At 39.4% G+C, this 23,022-nt stretch overlaps 1 protein-coding gene across 2 annotated transcripts; it reads left to right on the top strand.

Moving 5' to 3' along the window:
• Positions 1–63: 63 nt before the first annotated feature.
• LOC124274157 (proteasome maturation protein-like) lies at positions 64–22,624 on the top strand. Of its 2 annotated transcripts, none has more exons than XM_046709502.1 (6): positions 64–147; positions 18,902–18,999; positions 19,603–19,663; positions 20,285–20,386; positions 21,890–21,983; positions 22,478–22,624. In XM_046709502.1, exons 1-6 carry the CDS (start codon positions 145–147, stop codon positions 22,543–22,545), a joined length of 426 nt encoding a protein of 141 aa, XP_046565458.1. In that variant the 5' UTR covers positions 64–144; the 3' UTR covers positions 22,546–22,624. The 2 variants fall into 2 exon arrangements, with proteins under 2 accessions (XP_046565458.1, XP_046565542.1); XM_046709586.1 differs by lacking the exon at positions 64–147 and adding an exon at positions 10,993–11,011.
• The last annotated feature ends 398 nt before the right edge of the window (positions 22,625–23,022 follow it).

Raw genomic sequence — 23,022 nt, 5'->3', positions numbered from 1 at the left:
CGTATTTCAGGGGGAGTATGACCAATAGGTTCAATATTAGCAAACCCTAACTTACGACCAATAAGAATCGCCGTTTCTTTATGCATCGAGCCAATTGTATGAAGGCTTGTAAATATATACCGGTACAACATAATAGAAATCAACATGGTGAGTAGGCAGTGCTAGATTTTGTTTTCGTCGTTCTGTTGTTTCTTGGTTTAATATCTCCATGTCTGAGTATTTTGTGTATTTTATAACGCCCTTCTTTAATTATAGATCCTCAAAAACCTGACATCTAACGGAGTCTGTGAAAAATAATGACTAGTGGCAGTGTGACTTAGCACATTTGAGTGTGTGTGTATCCTATTTTCGTGCAATTCTTTTTCTCTGCCAACAAAATTAAAACGATTGAAAATTCTGTTTTGACAATGCGTTTTATCAAGTATTTAATAGTGATGTTATGTCAATTTGTTTTGTGGATATGAGGACAAGAAAAGGAGGCATATTCACGAGTGAAAGGCATCAACGTAAAGTGAATCTTTCATTGAAAGGAGTGAATAAAACCAGAGACCATAAATAAAGTCTTTTGGGGGTCTTAAATTCATCGAATAGTTTGTTTATTAAAGTAATATATAACTGCAGCTGCAAGTTAAGATTAGGATTAAGATTATTATGATTAAGAGGGGGACCTTGACAACATATAGCAAAGTTAATCAAGGAGACAGGTGAAAATTAGAGACTGTTCAAGTTCATTTACAATCACTTTTCTTTCTGTTGCTATATATCTTTGAAAAGAAATAGTAAAGTGGGTAAATTTGTATTGATGTATGCATGAAACTAAGTCCTGGTGAAATTTTCAGCATTTCTTCCTTTTGTTCGCATTGGTTAGTCAGTCCTCATTGACTGACTCACACCTGATATTAGTGACTTGTAGCTTCTTGGGACATAAAGCCAGTCACCATCAATTCATGACTGTACTTGGAATTGGTTCAAATTTCCAGACAGTCGGAATATCATTAGTTTTTTAGAGGAGTCAATTGATTATAAAATGATTCTCTATGAAACAAACTCCAAAGCTTTATGAAGAGCGGTTTTGAAAATGAGAAATGAAAATGTGAACCGAGGTATCACAAATTGAATCTAGTACAATTTGGAGCCCAATAATGTTATTCAAAAGATTATTCAATAAAGTATGTTTTAGAAAGATATATGCCTATATGCTCTGTTTCAAAGGGCAATCTTACATAAAATGCAAACCTTTATAAAGGATTCTGTAATACTGGTTTCCTAATCAGGGTTTAAACATTTTAAACATTTTGCGGCAGTGGTTGGGGGAAGGCACTTCATGAAGTTTGATAAAACATGTGGTCTTGACTTTTCTGATATGCTTTTGGGCACAGTGATCACACTGCAACTGTCCAATGTATTGTATTTGTCACAGCCTCTTTTAGCAGTCCTATAGAACATCAAGAAGGTGTATTTGGTGAAACCTCATAAAGAAGTAGTGTTATGTAGAACCCTATAATAAAGGTTCATTTTTTCTGTAAGATAATGACTTTAACCAGAACAGACTGAATGTCACCGCCCATAACTGCTGTTAACTCTTCCAAACTTAGATGTGTGCACTGACACTCAAAAATGTTTCATGATTGTTGCAGTAATGCATGTGAAGATAGTGATAAATTGTGATGTAATACTGAACACAAATGTGTCTGAAAAGATGCCAAACACTATTAACAAATAGCTTTTATTACAAGATATACTTCCTCTCCTGTAAATGATAGCTACTCTGCACCAAGAACTCTTTGTTATCTCACATCCATGAATAAATCTCATTAGAATAAGATCCTATTTTTCCTTATCCTGACTCATGCTCTTTTGCTTGCTTGTCTTCTTCTTCTTGTGAACATAGAGGAACACTTGTATCTCCTATTGAAGCTCCCTTCAATAAAGAATAGACGTAAAATCACTCCTACCAAGAGTTATCTCTCCAGCCGTTTAGGCGGGAAACTGTGGCGCCACAGTGCCCTCATGCCTCACTCTCTCCTTCTTCGCCCTGTGGGCAGGTTGTGAGAGCGCCTGTGTCTCCTATACAGCACTATATCCTTTAATTAATTAGTTATTTTCCTCTATTCTACTTTTATAGAGGTTTAGTTAGTATCCTACTACAATATGGTTGGATATTTAATCGTATTTAGCACTGTTTATTCACGGTATTGTCCGTATTTGTTCAGTTGTTTACATTTCATGATAACCTATTTTGTTGTTGGTTTAGGTTCGCTGCTGCAGACCCACGTTGATTGTGCCCTAGCTGCACCACTATATGTACTTCCAGCTATAGCTGTAATCTTTATCAGCTTTTAATTGAAATTCAAATTAATATATAATTTTTCTCCGTACTTAGACGTACTATCAACTATCCAGGTGACTTCCAAGTCATGGGTAAACTGGTTGAGTCCCTCATGAGCTGTCTACTGCGGTTAGACGACTTACTACCATCAAGTGAGCTGCCGGAGGTGTACTCGGAGGATGGGCGTGGGATGTTGTCCGCCTTACTTCGAAGACGTTGGCTTCTACATCGGACAACCCCTCAACGCAGACGTAGAAGACGCCATCCGCTACGCAGAATGAAGCCTCATCCTGATGCCAGCGAGAGGGCTTCATGTTAAGCCACTGCTGATCTTCCCAGAGATACAGCACGCAGTCCGAGGGCGACAGATGAGCGATCTCCGGACCATATCGCTATCAACGCAGAGAGGGCAGCTCTACAATCATTGCAGACGATGTGTAGACGCCATCCTCTACACAGAGAAGGCTACACACCCCTTAGATGACGACAACTCTACGGGGACGTCTACGCGGACGTCTACGCAGACTAAAAGGACTTTCTCTGCGGAGATTGTTCCTTTGAGGGTACAGGGACTCTTCGATGATCAACCGATCATCTTCCCAGAAGTTCATCACAAGTAACGACCAGTCAGCTACGGTGACTTCAGCGCAGATCTCCACGGTACCAGAGGTATCTACGATGACAACAGCTGAGCGTCCTGTGGGCCACGTCGCTATCAACGCAGAAAGGGCAGCGCTACTACCACTGCAGACCTTCAAACCGGGGGGGACCGTATGCAGGAGATGAACAACAATACGGCCTGGAGTAGAAGTCACAGCCCACAACGAGGTCCAGAGCCTTCGCGAAGGTTCCAACGCAGATGTCGTCTCTGAGGGACCCCCCATCAACGTGACATCTGGTAGCAGATCTACAGTACAGGCCAGCCTTCACGAAGGTCGACTCAACCATCCCTGCGACGGACACGTACGATCAGCATTCGCGAAGGCGTTCGCGAAGGAGGAATCGCCATCCCCGGCTCAGATGAAGCTTCGCGAAGGACAAGACGTCACTCCCCAGATGCGGACTGAGATGAAACTTCGCGAATGTATTCGCGAAGGAACAGTTGCCATCCCCCCAGATGTGGAATCAGCGTTCGCGAAGGCATTCGTGAAGGAGAATTCTTCCATCCCAGGCTACAGAATCGGACCACCAGCGTTCGCGAAGACGTTCGCGTAGGCATTCGCGTAGGCGTTTGCGAAGGACCAGTCGCCATCCTCGACATGCGGAATCAGCGTTCGCGAAGGCATTCGCGAAGGAAAATTCTTCTTCCATTCCCGGATACAGAATCGGACGACCAGCGTTCGCGTAGGCGTTCACGAAGCACCAGTCGCCACTCCCCAAGTACGGACTCAGTTGAGCCTTCGAGAAGGACGTCAGCTACAGTATACAAGCATCTTCGTCCCATAGATCGTTGAGGGATTCACCAGGACCTTGGCGTACCTACAGGTCACCCTACATGCACAGTTCGTCGGGCTATTTACTAAGGCTGCAACGATTCACTCGCATATTCGGTGAATCGAACTTTAGCCCTTCATGAATTCAATTCGTTATTCGTGGCCACCAGAACCGAATATTAACGAATATTTACGTTTTTTAAGGGAGCATGTTTTACTTGAACCCTTGTGTACTTTTTTGAAGTGAGATATGCAGTATGGAATATGTACTAGCTATGTACTATTTATATGTACATGTTAGTTTGCCAAGGCCACACATGGTACTGTCAAGTATAACTATTCCATACCAAATTTGAGTGTCATGAGATGACTGGTTATTGCTGTGCCAGATCAAAACTGTCAACATGGGCGTTCCATTGTACATCAATCACTTAACTAAAATATTGTATTCGTGAATAATTATTCGTATTCGTTACCCAATATTCATGATACGTATCATATTCACTACATAGTGTGTTCGTTGCAGCCCTACTATTTACCATGTCAATCTCCTCACCGACTTCCACGCAGATCCCCATACAGGTCTCCAGCGAAACAGAGACATCGCAGTACTTCGTCTCTCTACGGTATGCCACATGTCGTCTACAAGCCTGCGCGAATGCCTTCGCAATCTACAACGCAGAAACACTGCAGAACGCTACATGTCATCACCGAGCCTGCGCGAAGGCATTCGCACAGGCCAGCCACAAGGCAGAGACGTCGCAGTACTTAACTGCTTAACAGAACACTACATATAGCCTACAACTTGCGCGAAGGACGGCGCTATCGTCAGAAACTGTCAACAGATAAAGAGCCTAATAAAGGATCTTCAGGCCGACTACCTACATCAAGGGCATCAACAACGCTTTGCAGATCATCACGGGAATCACCATTTCGGTATATATTGCCAGGTAGGCAATCCCGGACTACGAGACGATTATCTACATGCAAGGCGCCATACAGTCACACCAAACGACCACCACGCAGATCACTAGGCAGATCGTCGAGGTTATTCAACTAGGACACTAAAAAGCGTCATCCTAGAAGGGAAAAGATCTTCGTCGATACACAGACTGAAGATAGGTCATACAGTACAAGAGATGTACTTTTGCCAGAATTCATCACTAGCTCGGATCTTCAGACGGAATCCAGGACGGATTCACATAGATTGATATATCTACATTAGAAGATTCATGGCCTTATAGAGATCTTCACTTTCGTACAGATCTGCAGACATTCTCTCTGACGGAGTTCAATGGCAGCCTTGCTACAGCTAGGAAATTACATACTCGTCACTGATTCCCTGAGTGAAATTTACAACAAGTTCAGCATTAATTCTACAATTACGACGCTTCATTGATGTAAGCAGTCTACAAGCTGACTTGAAAGTTTAATTGAGCCTATGTATAAAGACGACGGCATTATCTTCAAAACTGAAGTAAGAGTCACAACAGCCAGGAAAACAATCTACCCAGCATCGATATTACGCAGTGAAATATTTCGCGCGTTTATCAGTTAACCCTCGACACACGTGGTCACTCGTGTAACTTCGGAAAACTACTGACAAGACCGACGATTGATCAGATATCAACGACGGCACTAGATTCTACAAGGATCTTTTTCCTGCTACACTGGTGACATCACAGCGCGGGTAGCCTAAAGAATCAAAATGCTTTGTTTTGATTGGACCACGAGGGACAACGCCCTGCGCAGAAGTCGGACGTAGTTCACATATCAAGAAATGGGTTACAAGTGACAACAACATGTCAGCGAGCGAGCAACGCCTCCATTACAGTCCAGTTAGACTGGACCTTCGTGATTTGGCTGCCTTCATGAGGTTACAGACCCCTCCTGTCATCATGGAAGACGAGGGCGTGGCAGCCAGGCGATGTTTACATAGAGTTAGCAACGATGGCAGGCACAGAGTCGGCCATCGCTTCATTCCTTACAGACACTGTAAGGGTGTCAAAAGCGTAGGATATAGATACAAGTTCTTGTATCTCAAACACTACTCTCTCCGTTTTTACTACGAAGTAGCGGAACCTGTTGGTTTTCGCATGTCAGCACAAGACATGACATGCAGAGAGAATTACAACTACGCCCACTACTGGTCTTCATGAATATACCACTGGAAAATCCGGACAGGTTATAACCCATATCTGTACATGGTGAACTCCGTGCGAGAAGGGTTGCAGACGCACCTAATTAGCGGGGTGGCAGTACAAGACGCATCTCTATGGGGATGCATCTCTCCTAGAGTGGGAGCACACCTTGTCAACAATGTGTCAGCTGGGATATGGACCATAGCAGAGACGATCTGCACTTCCATATGCTGGAAATAAAAGCAACGATAAACGCCATGCTCCACCGGATCTAACGGTACACACAGTCACCTCAACAGTGACGGTCTACACAGAAGGATCGACAAAGTTGGCAAACCTTCTGGACTTCTGCTGTCAGTTGATCAGCATAACAGTCATCCTGACTGAGTAGGCCACATTCCAAGAACCAAGAATGTGTTAGCACATACACTAACCTGTCCAACGCAACCATTCTCAACAGACTGGATGCTACATTCAGAGATCTTCAAATAGATCATATAAGAGATGGTTGAACCTTTAAGAGACCTCTTCTCCACAAGGGTCAGCTGATAAAATTCATCTCACCAATATCAGATCCACGGACAGGGGCAACGGACATGCGAAGCATCTCCTGCCTAGGACTAAACACTTACGTGTTTATCCACCAGCTCTATTACCTAGGGTATTGCAGACATCAGTCAGGCGAGAGACCCACAACTATTTGGGGCATGCCTTTTGACCAGCGAGAATATGAATTCCTATTCTCATACAAGATCTAGGACTGCTTCTACTGCAACTACCAGAGTGTACGAATCTACTAGTACATCCTCACACAAAGCAGGCGCCACGGCAACCCGGAGGTGTTCCGGCTACACGTGTGGACTGTATCAGACATGCTTGAACAAGAGAGGATATTTCGCCAGAGCAGCGAAAACGGTCACACTAGCTTTACGCAAGTCTTCACGCAACTTGTCTGACGACAAGTAGTGACGCTTTGAAACAAAAGATACGCTTCAAGGATCGGCTTCACAGCCATGAAAGTGACACATCCTCAAGTGGCGGACTACCTTTGTCACCTACACAAAGGAAGTGGTAAAAAAAGGGTCAACACTCTCAACATACCTAGCGGCATTGAGAGCAGTTATCATCATGAGGACGAGTGCAACTAACTAAAGTACCAGAGTTACTGGCCTTATTATGCCCTTTAATTGGAGGACCAACATCAGAGCTCCGGTATGGGACCTCAGCGTTGTTCTACGACATCTAACTAGTGACATCTACGAACCATTACAGAGAACATCATTAGAGTTCTTGACACAGAAGGCGGTGTTCCTGATAACCTTAGTAACAGCAGCAAGGATGTCGGAAATACATGCTCTGGATTGAGAGAACATCGTGCATATGGGACTGAGATGGGATTTCATAGCAAAGAATCAACTGCCAGGTCATCCAGACAGACAGTCCACGTCCCAACACTATCATCAGCCCTTGGACCACAGGATACGCAGGGCTTATCCTTGTGCCCAGTATGAGCATGGAAAGTCTACCTACAACGATCCAGGTCCATGAGACGGAAATTCAAGTGTCTTTCGTCGATATCAACAGCGGCACAGACGAAGGTCTTCCGCACTAAAATATCAAGCTGGATCAGAACTGTCATACTACAGGCCTACAAAGCAGCAGGACTGGATCCTCCAAGAGCCTCCTACCCACATGAAGTGAGAGCTCTAGCGCAATGCTCTCTATACTTGGAAATCGCTCTATCAGGACGATAATGGAGGGCTGCTTCTGGAAATGGGACTTGGTGGTTGCCAACCATCACTTGAAGAACATCGCCACTGAGGACGGCTTTTACATTCACCTTTTCAGCCCACTTATTAACACAACAATTGACAGTCCCACTAAGGCCGCTGAGACGGAGTCTCGCCCTTTTTGTTGCATAACTTACTAAGTTTACACTCAGCGGAGTTCTGCTTAAGTCATATGCACGTCTAACAACTAGCATAAGTAATATGACCCAGTACTTGTAAGGATACTGGTACAGGAATGGGTCGCTTCTCCACTTGGTGCTTGCATCAAGAGTTAGAGTCGCAAAATCCACATACAATGTTAACACATGAAAGGACCAAAAGTTAACTTTTGTGGTCCCCCCATTTTAAGGCAGCTGGAAGGTTAGGGTCGCAACAGCAGCAGAGTTTACTAGTAAATACAGTGCCATTAGGAAGTTCCCATAGGGGGGTATATAATGACGTAAAATTCACTAAAGAAATCCTAAAGTGCTTTTCCCACCACCTTTTCCGTAGGATTCTACAAGCAAAAGAGCATGAGTCAGGATAAGGAAAAATATGTAATTTTCGGGAATAAAATTGATATTTTATACTTATCCTGACTCATGAGGGAAGCCCACCCATCCTCCCCTCTAGACACTTTGGATTTCCCTGCAAATTTAAGTGTCGGGCTCATAATCAGGAGAGAGTGAGGCATGAGGGCACGGTGGCGCCACAGTTTCCCGCCTAAACGGCTGGAGAGATAACTCTTGGTAGGAGTGATTTTACGTCTATTCTTTATTGAAGGGAGCTTCAATAGGAGATACAAGTGTTCCTCTATGTTCGCAAGAAGAAGAAGACAAGCAAGCAAAAGAGCATGAGTCAGGATAAGTATAAAATATCAATTTTATTCAGAAAATTACATATTTCTCATGACCACTAAACAAAGATCTGAGGACATTCTATTGCAAGTCATGCCCTTTTTCCGACCAATCAGAGTGTGTCTTCCGATCAAGAAAGTGACAGTTCGAATGATGTTTCTAATCATTCCACCTCAAAAAGGGTAACGCATGGTATTCTGAATGACAGAATGATTCATTCAGAGTTGTCTGTCTCTCCTCAATGCGATAAATTATTTGAACCCAAATGACTTTTCATGGTGTATGGAAAGTACTGTCATACAGTCTTGACCAACTATTAGACATTCCATAATATTTATATTCAATTTTCAAATTTTGAATCAAGAACTTTGTCAAAATTGTTTTTCAGGCATCATATATTGAAGCATACCTCAAGGAATTTCCTCTCAATGATTAACTAACTTCCTGTCATTCCATTGGTCAGTCAGTGTTTGCAAAAGTTCATTCAGATGTGACCTGTAATGGGCAGGATGTTCTCAGGTCTTTGTTTAGTAGCAGCAAGATTTGAGGTCTGATTTACAAGAGATTGTGCATAGGTGATAAGTTGGATAATTTCATAGCTGCAGATGTCGTACAGTGTTCACGAATGGTGTTTCAAAGTGACAGGAGTAACAGGACATTGGGTCCTGTAAGTTTCAGATGTCTGTCTGACCCGTTGAAAATTCACAGGACCCATAGAATAAAATTAAACACACATTTCAGATTTAACATTTCTTATAATTGGCATTGAAATTATTAACAAACATAAGGTTTATATACAGCAAACAAGTGTCACATTTGACTTCAGTCAAAGTCATTGTGAAATATACAGTCAGACACTGGGGCCGGCGGCTTGTAGACTTCTCTCGGACCGTTGGCGATTGTGTGTGCCGGATTTGTCAGAGGGGTCAGATGCTTTTCGTGAACACTGCTCATATCTAGTGCTGTAACTATGCATCGAACTATCAATGGATTTTGCAATTGTTGAGTCTCTGATAACAAATAAACAATGGTAGAAACAAAAAACTATCAATGCATCAATACTATGTGTGACTATCGATAGTTTAATAATTGACTTCTGTTGTTCAGCGCAAAATACAGGAAGTACCAGATTCGTTCACTGTGATTTAGAGTTATCTGCCCCTGTTACCTCTTAAACAAACGGTGGCAAACACGGCATGCGACTCGAAGTTTGAAAGTATAAATAACAATAAGATTATGTTTTAACTGTTTACTTGATCTGGGTTTCAAGGTTTTTGTCAGTTATTAAAAGAGACTGAAACTACTTCAACTTCAACTAGACCTTGATTTGGGAAAGGATTTCAAATGAGATAGTTCAAGGAGAAAAAAACTAATGCAATAGTATTGCAATAGTTGGTTGCCATAGACTATCGCTATCGCAATAGAATGTTGCAATAGACTATCGCAATAGTTGTTTCCCCCCTCAGTAGTCACCCCTACTCATATCAGACATTTGAATTTGTATTCCTTGCTATTTGCTAAAGAAAAATGTCCTGAAATTTAATGTAAAAATTCGGAAAACTTTTAAGAATTTACTTCCAGATTTAACATGGTAAGCCACCCAAAGATAATTGATTGGGTTATGTTTTTTTGTTGGAATATGAGTGAGTGAGTTTGAATTTATGCCACTTTTAGCAATATTCCAGCATTATCATTGGTGTGTGTGGGGGGGGGGGGGCACAAAAAAAATGGGCTTCATACATTGTACCCATGTGGGAAATCAAACCCGGGTCTTTGTCTTAACGAGTGAACGCTTTAACCACTAGGCTACCCCACCGCCCCTCTTAGAATGTTTTTTTTCACACTTATTTTTCACTCTTTCTTATAAACGGTGGAGGTAAAATCTCAACATTTTAAAACAGTCAGAGAAAATATCCAAGGTCAAAAATCATTCTATTCTTTTTCTAATGTCGGGTTTGTGATTGGTTGGTCAAACAAGCAACTTACGGAATTTGATAGTAATGAATTCATTAATACTTAGTCAATAGCAGCATTGTCAAAGCTCAATACTTCTGTAAAAATAGTGCAATACATATTGTGATACTTCATATTGCAGTACATCTTTACAATGATGCACATTATTACATTCCTGTCATACATCAGATTGTGTCTAAAATGTCAGTCAGTGTTGTTTTGGCATTTGATTCAGACATTTTCATTACAGTATTATATTAATAATTTCTAAGATTACGTGATAGGGTAGGACTTTGACACAATCTTAGTCTGAGTAGTTGTGCACAGTATGTTCACTAATTACACAGCAATGGTAAGAGGGCGGATGTGGGCAGCCGGAGGTCTACTTAGGGCCCACCAGCTTATCTGGAGCCACAATATCCTCACTGGTAAACTTTCCCTGTGTCTCAGGCAGGAGGGACACATTTGAGTGCTCCTTGCAAACTGACACTACCCCAAACTTTTAGAAGTTGGTGCTGTCATAACCATGGTTCATATTGGGTTCATGCTGATAGATTGTATAACAAGTGGATTACTGATACAAATATCTGTAGTAAAATGAAGATATTTTCAAAATTTATTTTTGTATTTTGTTGACATGGTAGATAATGGTGTTCATAAAAGTATGCATTTAATTTTTTAGCTCCTATTCAATACAGGAATGTTTACATAGTTCTTTGAAATACTTGTATCATCAATACTGGTATGTATTGAATTATGGATGTACCATTACTGTATTTCTCTTTATTTATACATGTTATAAGTGCCAGGGAGATTAGGGGTATAAGTCCCAAAACAAGTTAAGTTTGTTTTTAGAGGTTGACTTTCGATCTTGGCCTCAGTTCAGTCATGAATGAGACTAGAAATGTTTCAAGAACAGTTACTGAGCAATAACGTACCCCTTCTGTTTTGCTGTTTTCTGTGAAAAATAAAGTCTATAAAATGCACCAGAAAATTAGTAGAGGGCTATTGTAAAACATTTTCACAAGAAGTAGAAGTTATTCAAGGAAACAGCTGAAACTGGGAGCTTACCCCCTTGGTATCAGTTGTTGTTATCCCCCGCAACTCGTTTAGCGCGAAGTGGGGGATATAGTATTAGGCTCCGTCCGTCTGTATGTAAGTCCATACCTCCGAATTGGAATATCTTAAGAACCGTTCACTGGATTCTTTTCATATTTGGTACCTAGGTTCATCACAGTAAAAGAAAGGTCCCAGTCAGGTTTGGTGACCATGACCTTCATTTCAAGGTCACAAGGGGACTTTAACATTTTACCCATGTCAGCGAGATATCTCAAGAACAGTTCACTGGATTTTCTTCATAGACTTTCAAGACTTCCCGTGAATGTTTTTCAATAAGCGATTTCTTTATTACTAGTTTTTCATATTTCATACACTAAGATATTCATGTCAAGGTCAAAGTGAGTCTTGAAAATATTTGTGCGTTTGAACAACTACAGAGCAAGATATCAAGAGAGGTTGACTGGTCATGTTTTTGTTGACATTTAACTTCATCTTAAATTACGACCTTCACTTTCATTACTTAAGTTTGATTTGATAATTTGCGCGGGGGATTACGTCACCTTAGTGAAAATGCTTGTTATATTACTATTGAGTGTTCAGAATTCCTGACTTTATTGGGATGGTCAAATCAAAATGGCACAGATAAAATAAGTTCCCTGTGCCTGAAGGAAACGCACAATAACATTCCATTTTTTTGTGATGATGTTGATTTGCAAGGAGCCAGATATATATTTACTTTCATACAAATAGACACTCACAAAAATATGAAAAATGATGGACAAATAAATATTTGTTTGTATGTTGTTGTTTTTAACACTGCACTCTGCAATATTCCAGTTATATGACGGTCATCAGTGAATAATCATGTCTGGACCAGGCAATCCACTGATTGGCATCATGAGCATTGATTAATGCAATTGGGACATGATGACATGTGTCAATGAGTCTGACCACCTAAGCCTGTTAGTTAAGTTGAATTCGGATCTTCACAGGAATAACAAACTCAGTGCACCAGGGCTCCAGATAAGGGCCGTATTGGTGGATGCATGTATAAAAAAATCTATGCACAATACGGTGGGAAACAATTTAGAAAACGTAGCAGATACACACCACAGCAATGGTGTATGGTCTTAGAATCATTTATAGACATATCTGAAAAAGTATTGTATTATTGTTTATTGACCTGTTTACACAAGAGTAGCAATGTTGTGGTGCATATATGAAACTAAACACAAGATTACTCATACTCCATTAAATTCCATTCAGCACTCTAAATGTACTCTTAATTTTTCCAGTACTCGTCTATCGAAAAAATAAGGAATACATACACCTGATGTTGAAAAATTATCTGGAGCCCTGTGCACAGTATGATACTATCAAATATTTAACTGGTAAGAATTGAATTTAAATGGTGTAAAGTAAATGATTACTGCAACACACTTCCCCTTCCTCGCTATAATTAGTAAACCATGGTATGTATAGTTCTATGTAAATGTTTCAGGTTCCAAATTGTTTCCTTACACATTTTAAAGAGTAAACATGTATGGCTTTGAACTTTAATACACTGAATTAATGTTACAGGTAGTGAGGTCAATTAAAGCTGGGCCTCTTTCCGTTAGGCAATCTTAGTTCCACAATTATCGTAAGCCAATTTTGAAGTATTGGGTTTACAATCTTCTTAGCGCTAAGAGAGCATTCTGGAACGGGGCCTTATAATATGCCTGTGCTGTTTTAGGGACCAACCATTTTGATAGAGTGAGTGAGTTTAGCTTTACGCCACACTCAGCAATATTCCAGTTATATGGCAGCAGTCTGTAAATAATTGAGTCTGGACCAGACAATACAGTGATCAACACCATGAGCATCGATCTACGCAATTGCAATACAATGACATGTGTCAACCAAGTCAGCGAGCCTGACCATCCGATCCCATTAGTCACCCCTTAAAACAAGCATGGGTTGCTGAAGACCAATTCTAACCTGGATCTTCATAGGTTCCATTTCAATAGAAGGAGAGCTGGTATTTTTTCTGACAATTAATTTGTGCCACCTAAAAGCAATAGGGTTCCCATAATTTCAATCAGAAAGACTTACATGCTCTACATGGAAGAGTTTTGTGAAAAAAAGATAATATTCTGCTTCTACTGTCAAAATGTTCAAAGAAATTAATCATATGTTTTGTGTTCAGGACCAAAAACATTAAGCCTGTGAATACTATGCCAGTTGGCACTAAAATATTTGGGGACAAGAAAAACAGGTGGAATTCACCTATTATATTTTGAAAACACACTCTTCTGTAATGTGAAAGGTGATAAGAAACACGAGCAATGGAAACTGAAATGGATTTTGTTTTTTTACAATTTTGAATTTCAAACACACGTTATTGCTCACAGTGGCCTGTACATGCGGCCAGTACAGTCATCATGTTAAATACTCTTATGATTTTTATTAAAATGTGAACATCTGACAGATAATTTCAACGTGTTTGTAACTTTGAGACAAATGACATTGTCACATTTTCAGGAATGAGAATTGTCTGCAGAATTCTCCAGATTCTGTTTTGTCAGTTGTCACTTTTGCAATACATGCCATTACACTATATACTCTTAAGTGGTATAGTTCCTCAGACCACAAACTGACTTTCAGTCTTTGTATTTTTTCCAAAAAAGAAGTTGTATTATTACATTTCTTATGATATCATCTAATTTTTATAGGATATTCCTTTACATCTTTACAGAACAAAAAAGATTCTGAAACAATTGTACGTGAAAGTCAGTCAATGTCCTTGAAAATAAACACATCTGGTACCCTGTTTGACTGTACAACTGGTTCCATCAAACTATCGTCAATCTGTTGCCTTAATGGGAAAATGATTTAACCAAATCCAATGGAATAACTACCATAGTATATCAGAAATTTCTTTTGTTCAGTTTTCAGATAATATTTTTCAAACATAGTCTGTAATATAAGTTGCCAGTTTGAAACGTTACCAAGTAGAATCTTTAGAAAGCGGCCTTCTAACTGACTTATATTGACTTCTTAGTAATTTAATTGTTCAGTCAAAGTTCACGAAAGGTCATTCTGACATGACCTTTGATGGGATGTTCTTGGATCTTTTGTGTCACAGTAGCAAGCACTAAGATCTGATTTTAATGAGGTTTGTGTTTGGGATAGGTTGCACTCAAAATGGCTTTTTCCTTGGGGAATGTGGTAAATACACTATTACTGGTATGTTGTACTCTTGAGTACTTTGTGATGAAGTGTTTTTTAGTAACCAGACATTGAACTCCCATTCAAAGTAGAGTAAGTCAATTTTCATCTGGACCAGGCCCCGATTTCTCGAAACAAACTTGAGTCTGAGTTTTGACTTAATTTAAGGTTTTTACTCAAATTTGAGAAAACGCAGGAAAATGCATTTCCCGGAATAAACTGATATCGATACTAAACTCAACATAGTAGACAATTTGATTTTTGTAGATAGGTTACTTGAATTGTTTCGGCTTTTTGTTTTTAGAAATGCAGTTGAGTTTAGAAATTCAGCTGTTTCAAATTGTCAAACTCAATTTGAAATTTGAGTAAAAACTTGTTTGTTTCGAGAAATCTGGTCCAGTATGTAACCAAACTGGAAAGTAACACCAAGTATGCATTGCATATATAAGATAAATTACAGTAAACTACTGTTATACCAAACTCAAAGGGACAGCTGATTTCAGTTTGTTACAATTGTAGTTCGTTGTACACATTTCGACGAAAATATGCAGCAGGTGTCTGGGACAAAAAGCTGTGTCAGTTTGTTATGAGCATATTCATTATTAACATAGTTTAGTACCTGGTTTAGTTTGGGTTAAGATAGGCAAGGATGGAGCTGAGAGTTGGCAATAAGGAAAAAATATAAGTGTTTAAGAGAACACGGATCGATTCCAACAAATGTGGCAAGAATAATTACAAAATAGCTCTTGTACATATACCTACCCTATTCATGCTTCACTTTGTATTTGAGGAGTATCTGTCGTAAGTGAGTGTAAAGATGTCTGTTTATCTCTGGCCCAGCTCCGGCGCCGGGATACTATAACCTAATGTTTAATTGAGTAAATTTCATCTGACAAGTAAATTTTACACATTGAAGAGCGTAGACAGTGTTTTTCACTTTATACTCATACATAACATGAACTATAATTGTGACTTAAAGAAAATGTATGTTCGTGAAAAATGTAAGTTTTTTTAACCGACAACTGTTTTATAAGAGATGTTCCCATGGTTACAATTCACCAATATATTTATATCAATGCATTGTTTATTCGGTCTACTCCCATTTGTGAGAACTCCCAATTGTGAGATTCCCAGTTATGAGACAGTGGACTAGGTAATTAACAAAGAAAACACACCATACTCCCCTGTCTGATAGAATGGATTAACCCTAGCTAATTACTGATTTGCGATGTAAATGAATCTTGTGGAGGTAACTAAATGAAACTTACTTTATTTATATGTACTTAAAAATATATTTATGCAAAAGTAAATATTGATGACGTACATCCTCCATTTCATTTTGTATTTTATGTTGCATGGGAGTGGTGTAACATAAGCAGTAATGCTTGTTCACCAATCCCAAATCATTTTCATGAATAATAAAATATGTTTAAACAAAAATGACTTTCAAACTTCATAAAAGTCAATAAAAATGTGTTATCATAATTACATATTCTTCTGAATAAATAAAATATTTAATGAACTATTTCTTCTGTGTAAATATAATCTTTGATAATCTATTTCATTAATCAACTCATCAATGAACTATGCCTCTTGTGGGTACTCTTCAATAACTGGGCTGATCCCACTTTCATTGTAGGGATGTGGTAACACCACCTATGTGCACTGAACCACTAATTAATGTGTCTCACAACTGGGAGTTCTCACAAATGGGAGGACACCGTTTATTCCCTAGGGGTACAACATGCAATGTATGCTTACCGTGTTGGTTCATATTTTAATATATTGTTTCACATATGGGAAATTTTCTACAGCATTTGTTGACAAAATGTCTCCTCCCTAAATTTCAAGAAACAATAATTAATTAATTCTATGTCTACATTGTACAAAGTGCGTTGTAATGAGACTGAAATTCAGGTGTAATGTTTTTCTAACTGGTGTTTATACTAAAGCTTTATCTGAAAGTATTGATTAAAAGTAGACAGTTTTCTTTTCGATATGGGTCCATAGATTAATTAAGTTTAAAGCCTTTTTTAGTGGTGTTTATGTCAATGAAATATACAAATCATGCAATATTGACAGAAATTATGCTTCATGAACAAAGGATCATGGTACAGTTGTATACTGACATTCCTACCGTTTAATAGGCTAATGTCCTCAAGACACACTGAAGATTCAATGAAATATTACACTTTGTGAAAATAATTGTAATTTCTCACAGTCCCTAAACCATATTATTTTCCCTTCAACCCAGCACTGCCTGTAATGCAAAAGCTCTAAATGAAGCAAGTCCAGATTTCATCAGGTTAAGAATCTCCCATCTCACAATTTTCAATTTAAATGAAGTTCTTTGTTTCTCTGAGACCTAATTATTTTCAGAGACTAACTAAACGTGTAGCTGCGATTTATAACTTAGGTCAGTAAGTGGATGTCAGTAGCAATCTCTGAGTGTTGAGCATCCTGATTACGATAATGCAAAAACAAGCCAGAATTTTTTATCATAGTTTAGACTTTGTGGGAAGTTTCCACCCACAAGTCAAACCATCTACAAATAGTTTTAATAGTGTCCTAGAAAGGGCATATAGGAAGTCAGTCATAGATAATATCTCCTTGCCTGGTGACCTGCAGGAAATGCATAAGAGGAGATCATGTGACATCAATGAAAGACGTACAGCTCTGACCTCTAGATAGCATTCGATCTCATTGATAAGGTCACTTCCTGTCTTGTCTTTAGTGTGATGAGTTTTTGTGTGTAAGAACTGAGGATTCTGTGGAAATGTAGTTTCCTTGAGATTGTTGGACTTTGGCCACACAGGATATGCGTATGGTGATTACTCAGTGGTAGTTTGGTAGTTCTTAGCTTGAATGAATGTAGTAAAACCTCTGCCTAGCAGAAGTTACTTGTGATAACCTATTTGTAACTGGAGTCGAAGACATGGAAGGATGTGTAGGCTAGTAGACACAATGTCTAACTTTTACCACTTACTACCAGACTCCAGTAAGCTGAACTTATGACAACTTATGTGAAATGAGGAACTTGTTCTTGAAAAGATCTGGATAGTTGACTCAAAAGTCATCATGTATTAATTTTTACAAACTTGAAATTACTGAGAGAAAAAATCCAAAAAGGATATTGGCTCAGTTGACTGAAGAAGCGTAATGCAGTAGGCACATAGTGAACATTGATACATTCTGTGACGGTGAGTGTCACCTGTGTTTACCTTGTTGACTAAATAAAGTCATTTTCAAACTTTACAGTACACAGTACCCGTCTTTTACTTTACAGGACCCTTTAAATTGATTTTCGGGTCTTCTGTCCCGAGTTTCATAAGTCAAGGTAAAAACATATCTGGGCTCCCATTCCATAAAGTGATGGCAGTGCTACGACGGTCATAAGTCTATGCTAAAGTATGGGAGTTACGATCACCTTACCCTTATCGCATTGTAAAACGAGGCCCTCCACCCTAGTTACAACATATGTCTGTTGTTCACTTCTACATGACATGAGTAATACAGGGGATGTGGAACAACGTATCGGATGTGTGGTCTCGCTCACTATCCTTCCTATTATCTATATTGGTAGTACAATAGAAAGGAAATTATTCTGCTTTTCAACTATTAATTTGGTTACTATAACTATTCAGGATGTTACACACGTTACGATATGACCCCGTCATGACATCAGTAGATCTTCAAATCATGACTAATAGATGGTAGCTTTTGAACATTCATGTTTCAGTCTATTCTACAAGTGAAGCCCTTATGTGGTGTCTTTCACCTCAAGTCCCCACCAGCGATATTGCTTGAATGTTTCTTTTATTAAAGCTTAAAAGCCCAAGTGTCATTTTGTTTGAGTTCACTAGTTCTGCATGATGTTGAACATGATTTTCAGGGGTTGATTATTGGAATCATATGGACTATTACTAGCAGGGTTTGCTAGACCAAACAGAATTTTACTAGACTAAGCTTCAGACTAGTCACAAGCTTATATTTAAGGGTGGGTTTGTCGTTTAAATTCAAACTGGGGGTGAAGGAGGGATAAATTTAGGCTTGTTAGAAAGCTTTTGGTACAAACTGAAGGATTCGATACAGTCTGTAAATTATCAGTTATAACGTTTGTCCAGTCTCTATCAAATACTATGTATTTCAGAGTCTTGGCTACCCATCTGTTCGGCCCCAGACTGAGGGCATGAGGCCTGTCCAACTCCCAGCTGGACCTTACGGGATCCCAGATGTCATGGTCCATGGGTAAGTCTAAGGAACTGGACATCACCATACCTTCTCATTGTATATCAGTCTTGTATGTAGTTGGGTAAAAATTATTTTGTTTAAGTTTTAGTCCAAATGTCACTAGTCCTTCTTCAATTTTATTACCATGTGGTTTTGTACTAGCAGAATAACCAGTGATAACGGTGTTCGAGATAGTGTTTGCTTGTCACGGTAAAAGCCAGGGATGGATTTCCCATAGACTAAGGCTTAGTCTCTGAAAATATATTATTTTGATAGTAACAAACAAGCCCATTTATATTGAAAAGGAGCCCTAGGGAGACCAGAGATTCAGAACCTGAGGAAATCTAGACTTGCTTTATTTAGGGCTTTAGCACTGCAGAGAGGGATTGGCAGTAAGGAAATTAATGTGGTTCAGGGACTGTGAGACAGACTAGATTTCCCACTCTGTTGTAGTGTTTGATGCCCATTTCTAGTGTCCACAGCTGTGATATTGTTGCAATGTTTCTAAAAGACGCATTAAACCATATTCCCTCACTCATCCTCATATTGGTTGTGAGAAACCATTGCCTCTCAAGTCCTATGTTATTTGTGTACTGAGAGAGTTTTATGCATGTATTTCAGATTCCAGAGTGGTAAGGCAGCTACAGTGAGCAGACATCCTTTGGAACACACAGAGTCTAATGTAAGTATTTTTGCCATTTCTCTTAGCATGCGTAACTTTCCACAGGAGTCGGCATTCCTTGAAAATGATGGTTAGGTTGTTATATGTTGTGTGAGATTCAGATAGTTATGCTTAGAAGTACGAGCTGACATGTATATCCTGGTTGATACTCAGATATTTTCATGTGGATCACGTTAATTGTATTTATTTTTATGTAACAAGATTTATTTTGAACTCTTTTTTTGAACTAGAACATAAGGATCGTAACAATGTTCACCATGGTTTTCATCTATATCAAACATGGGCCAAGTGTGAAACATGGGCATGTTTTTTCGATTTCTTGTGGCATGTTTATGATGAGAAAATATAATGTCCTCTGAGACATACCTGAGTGATAAGGTTTGCTGTAATTACTGTGGTTAGGTAGGAGTGGTGTGTAGCCATGTGGTTAAAGCATTTGCTTATCACACCCAAAAGATCCGAGTTTGATTCTCCACATGGCTACAAAATATGAATCAGATTACTAGTGTCCACCACCATGACATTGCTGAAAACTTGCTAAAAGCGGCATACACACACACTGTGGTAAGGCACATCGTGACTCCTCTGCCTTATATATTGTTTGTATACCTCTTGTTACAGTGGGTGGAGAACCAGCGTCAGATGGATATGGCAATGCTGAGGAACATGCAGGGTCTCCATGCCCCACTCCGCCTCCAGATGGAGAGAAATGTCACATCTAGGGTGGGTCATCTTTCCAGCTATTGTGTAACTTTAGGAAAGAAAGCCAAAACTTGAATGGACATATCTGGTGCACCTTTCTCGAAGGACTCAGTTTAAGTGATTGTGTCACAGGTCAACTCTAATGACCTAAAAGTGACATTTAACTTTCTGTATTACGCATGTAGTACTGCTGATGTTTAGTTAGTATTTAGTTAGTATTGTGTACCTGTCAGTCATTCATCTCGGACCGCCTCCGTGGTGTAGTGGTTAGAGCGTCCGTCCGGAGAGTGGAAGGTCGCGGGTTCGATCCTCGACCGCGTCATACCAAAAGACGTTAAAATATGGTACTTGTTGGTCCCTGCCTGGCGCTCGGCATTTATGGGTACAACAAGGACTGGTCGGCTTGGAGTCAGTATAATGTGTCTGAGTGGGGTATTCATGCTTCACTAGCCCACATGGTATCTCAGTGGGCTAGCACTGTAAAACCAGCTTAAGTCTGGGCTAGTACAAGCAGCCGCACATACACATACACCCGCATGCACGTCGTCATATGAGTGAAATATTCTCAAGCACGACGTTAAACCCAAATTCACCTCACCTCACCTCACCTCATCATTAACCTCCAGTTGTCAAATTGAAGTCATGCATTGAGGTTGCCTCTTAAGAGGGACTTCCTCAAGAACATTGTCAGCTTCATGTTGAATTCAACAAAACATACATTTTGTCGGTTGATTTAGATAAAATTAGATGCTGGGCAAAATGATCAGTCACTTAAACTGAGAATGGTATAGTATATATCTTATCAATTTTAACAGAACTAGAAGTTTTAACTTTACTTCAGAATGAGTCGCATTACATGGAAAAGAGACGCTCTTCACAGGTCAAAGGCTGGTCTATTAACTCCATGCAACTATTTGTGGATCTAGAAACAGGGGATTGGGATAGCCAGGCATGGATAGATAAAATGTTGACTCGTCACACCAAATCCTGGGTTCAGTTCTCCACATGGTTATGCCAGCATTGATAATGCTGGGATATTTGGACTCAAAACATACTCACACACTGATGAAACCACTTTTGGTGGGAAGATATATATCAACTTGCTCTTCTGCCTATTGTTAAGTCAGAATGTCAGACTATTTAAGGAATATCCTCTTCAGTAGGAATCCTTCAGTGTTCACAACAGGTGTTTTAAATAGGGAACCCACTGTCTGTAAGCGGCAGACAAATTATGGCATTGAGTGGTTGGAAAGGCAGCTGAGTGTGGGTACTGACACCTTGTCTGAAGACTACTTAGCTGCTGTAATATCGACAACCTATAGAAGACATGAGTATCAGCCTGTACCAAACACTTGACCCTCTTGTTTAATTAGATTTTACTCCTTATATATGGCTGTCTTATGCTGAGTATGATAAAATTAAAATGAATAACCCTTACAAGACCCTGATTTTGTTCTACTGGCCTAAGTCACAGACTGTTTTGCTCTCCAGTGTGAAAAATAATCAGTTTGTTGTATGATTCAGTTTCAGAGGCTGCCATGTCTGAACAGCTCGAACCTGCTGGAAGATACGCTGACAGGGAGAGACGATCTTATTGACTTTGGTGACATTCTTAATAGTGAGTATACAGCTCAGTGTTTCATTAGCTGAGGAATATTAGAGATTGCAAACATCTAATAAAAATAGCAATACAGGAATTAACTGTGTTAGTTTTATTTCATTAAAGGTAGTCACTGACAGATACAAGTGTGTCACATTCGAACCAAAAGTCTGTGGAGAAGCCTTATGCATGAGGATTGTGATTTGAATGCAATGATATGTGGAAAGTTTGATAGTTAAACCAAGGGAGATATTTAAACCAAATACTACAGATGTGTCTGCCAGTGTTAGCTCATTCTCTGTTTCCCTTTTCTAACATTTATATGTTTCAGGGTCCCAATCCACAAGCTTTCGTAACATTATGACCTGTTGTAACTCTAAAGTTGATCAAAGGCTTACAAATGTTGTGGCGCTACGAACATATTGTGGATCGGAACCCAGATTTCATTGGTTATGTTCTTTAAGTAGAGAAATATTTGGGGGTAGGATTCATCAATTGTGTTTTCATTTCAGACCCAAATGAGGCTGAAGTCGTAGGTCAGCCACACGTGTTGATGGAGAAGCGCCTGAAGCTACTCTAGCTCCTGTTGTACATTATGATGTTATTTTCCCTTGTCATCTGTCACACTTGTATGTACTGAATAAACAATCACCATAAAATTCTTGTTGTTTTGTGCCTATACTGTTCATTATTTGCAACCGGAACAGCACCACTAGTAAATGAAGGTTTTTGACAGATGACAACCTTTGTCACCAACGCAACCACGTCGTCTGATGAGCTTGCATGAGAGTGTGTCAGTTGGGTTTCATGCTGTTTTTTTAGTGTTGGGAATTGGTTAAAATCTTATAATTGATGATTGGTTCATTACAACCGATCAATCATTGAAAATAGTTGGTTAGCATTATTTATCAAATTGTCCTGGTTATGTTTGTTAATGCACAAAAAATAAAGAAAAAACGTAGTTCTTGGTTGTTTTGGCAAATTTCATGTATTTAAAGGATGACTAATATGTTAGGAACATAAATTTCCTGGAGTCTTCAAGATAAATTTTAATCAT

The sequence above is a fragment of the Haliotis rubra genome, unplaced genomic scaffold (genome assembly GCF_003918875.1).
Source record: "Haliotis rubra isolate DU_JTF1 unplaced genomic scaffold, ASM391887v1 Scf1, whole genome shotgun sequence".
NCBI classification, from domain to species: Eukaryota; Metazoa; Mollusca; class Gastropoda; order Lepetellida; family Haliotidae; genus Haliotis; species Haliotis rubra.
Note: the sequence above shows the minus strand (reverse complement) of the source record. Positions and strands in the feature narration are given on the sequence as shown.

What these genes read in the sequence shown, in the direction of transcription:
- LOC124274157 (XM_046709502.1), top strand. An exon ending in CCAGATGTCATGGTCCATGG is followed by an intron (nt 19,000 to 19,602) that starts GTAAGTCTAAGG and finishes CATGTATTTCAG; the next exon opens with ATTCCAGAGTGGTAAGGCAG. An exon ending in CTTTGGTGACATTCTTAATA is followed by an intron (nt 21,984 to 22,477) that starts GTGAGTATACAG and finishes TTTTCATTTCAG; the next exon opens with ACCCAAATGAGGCTGAAGTC.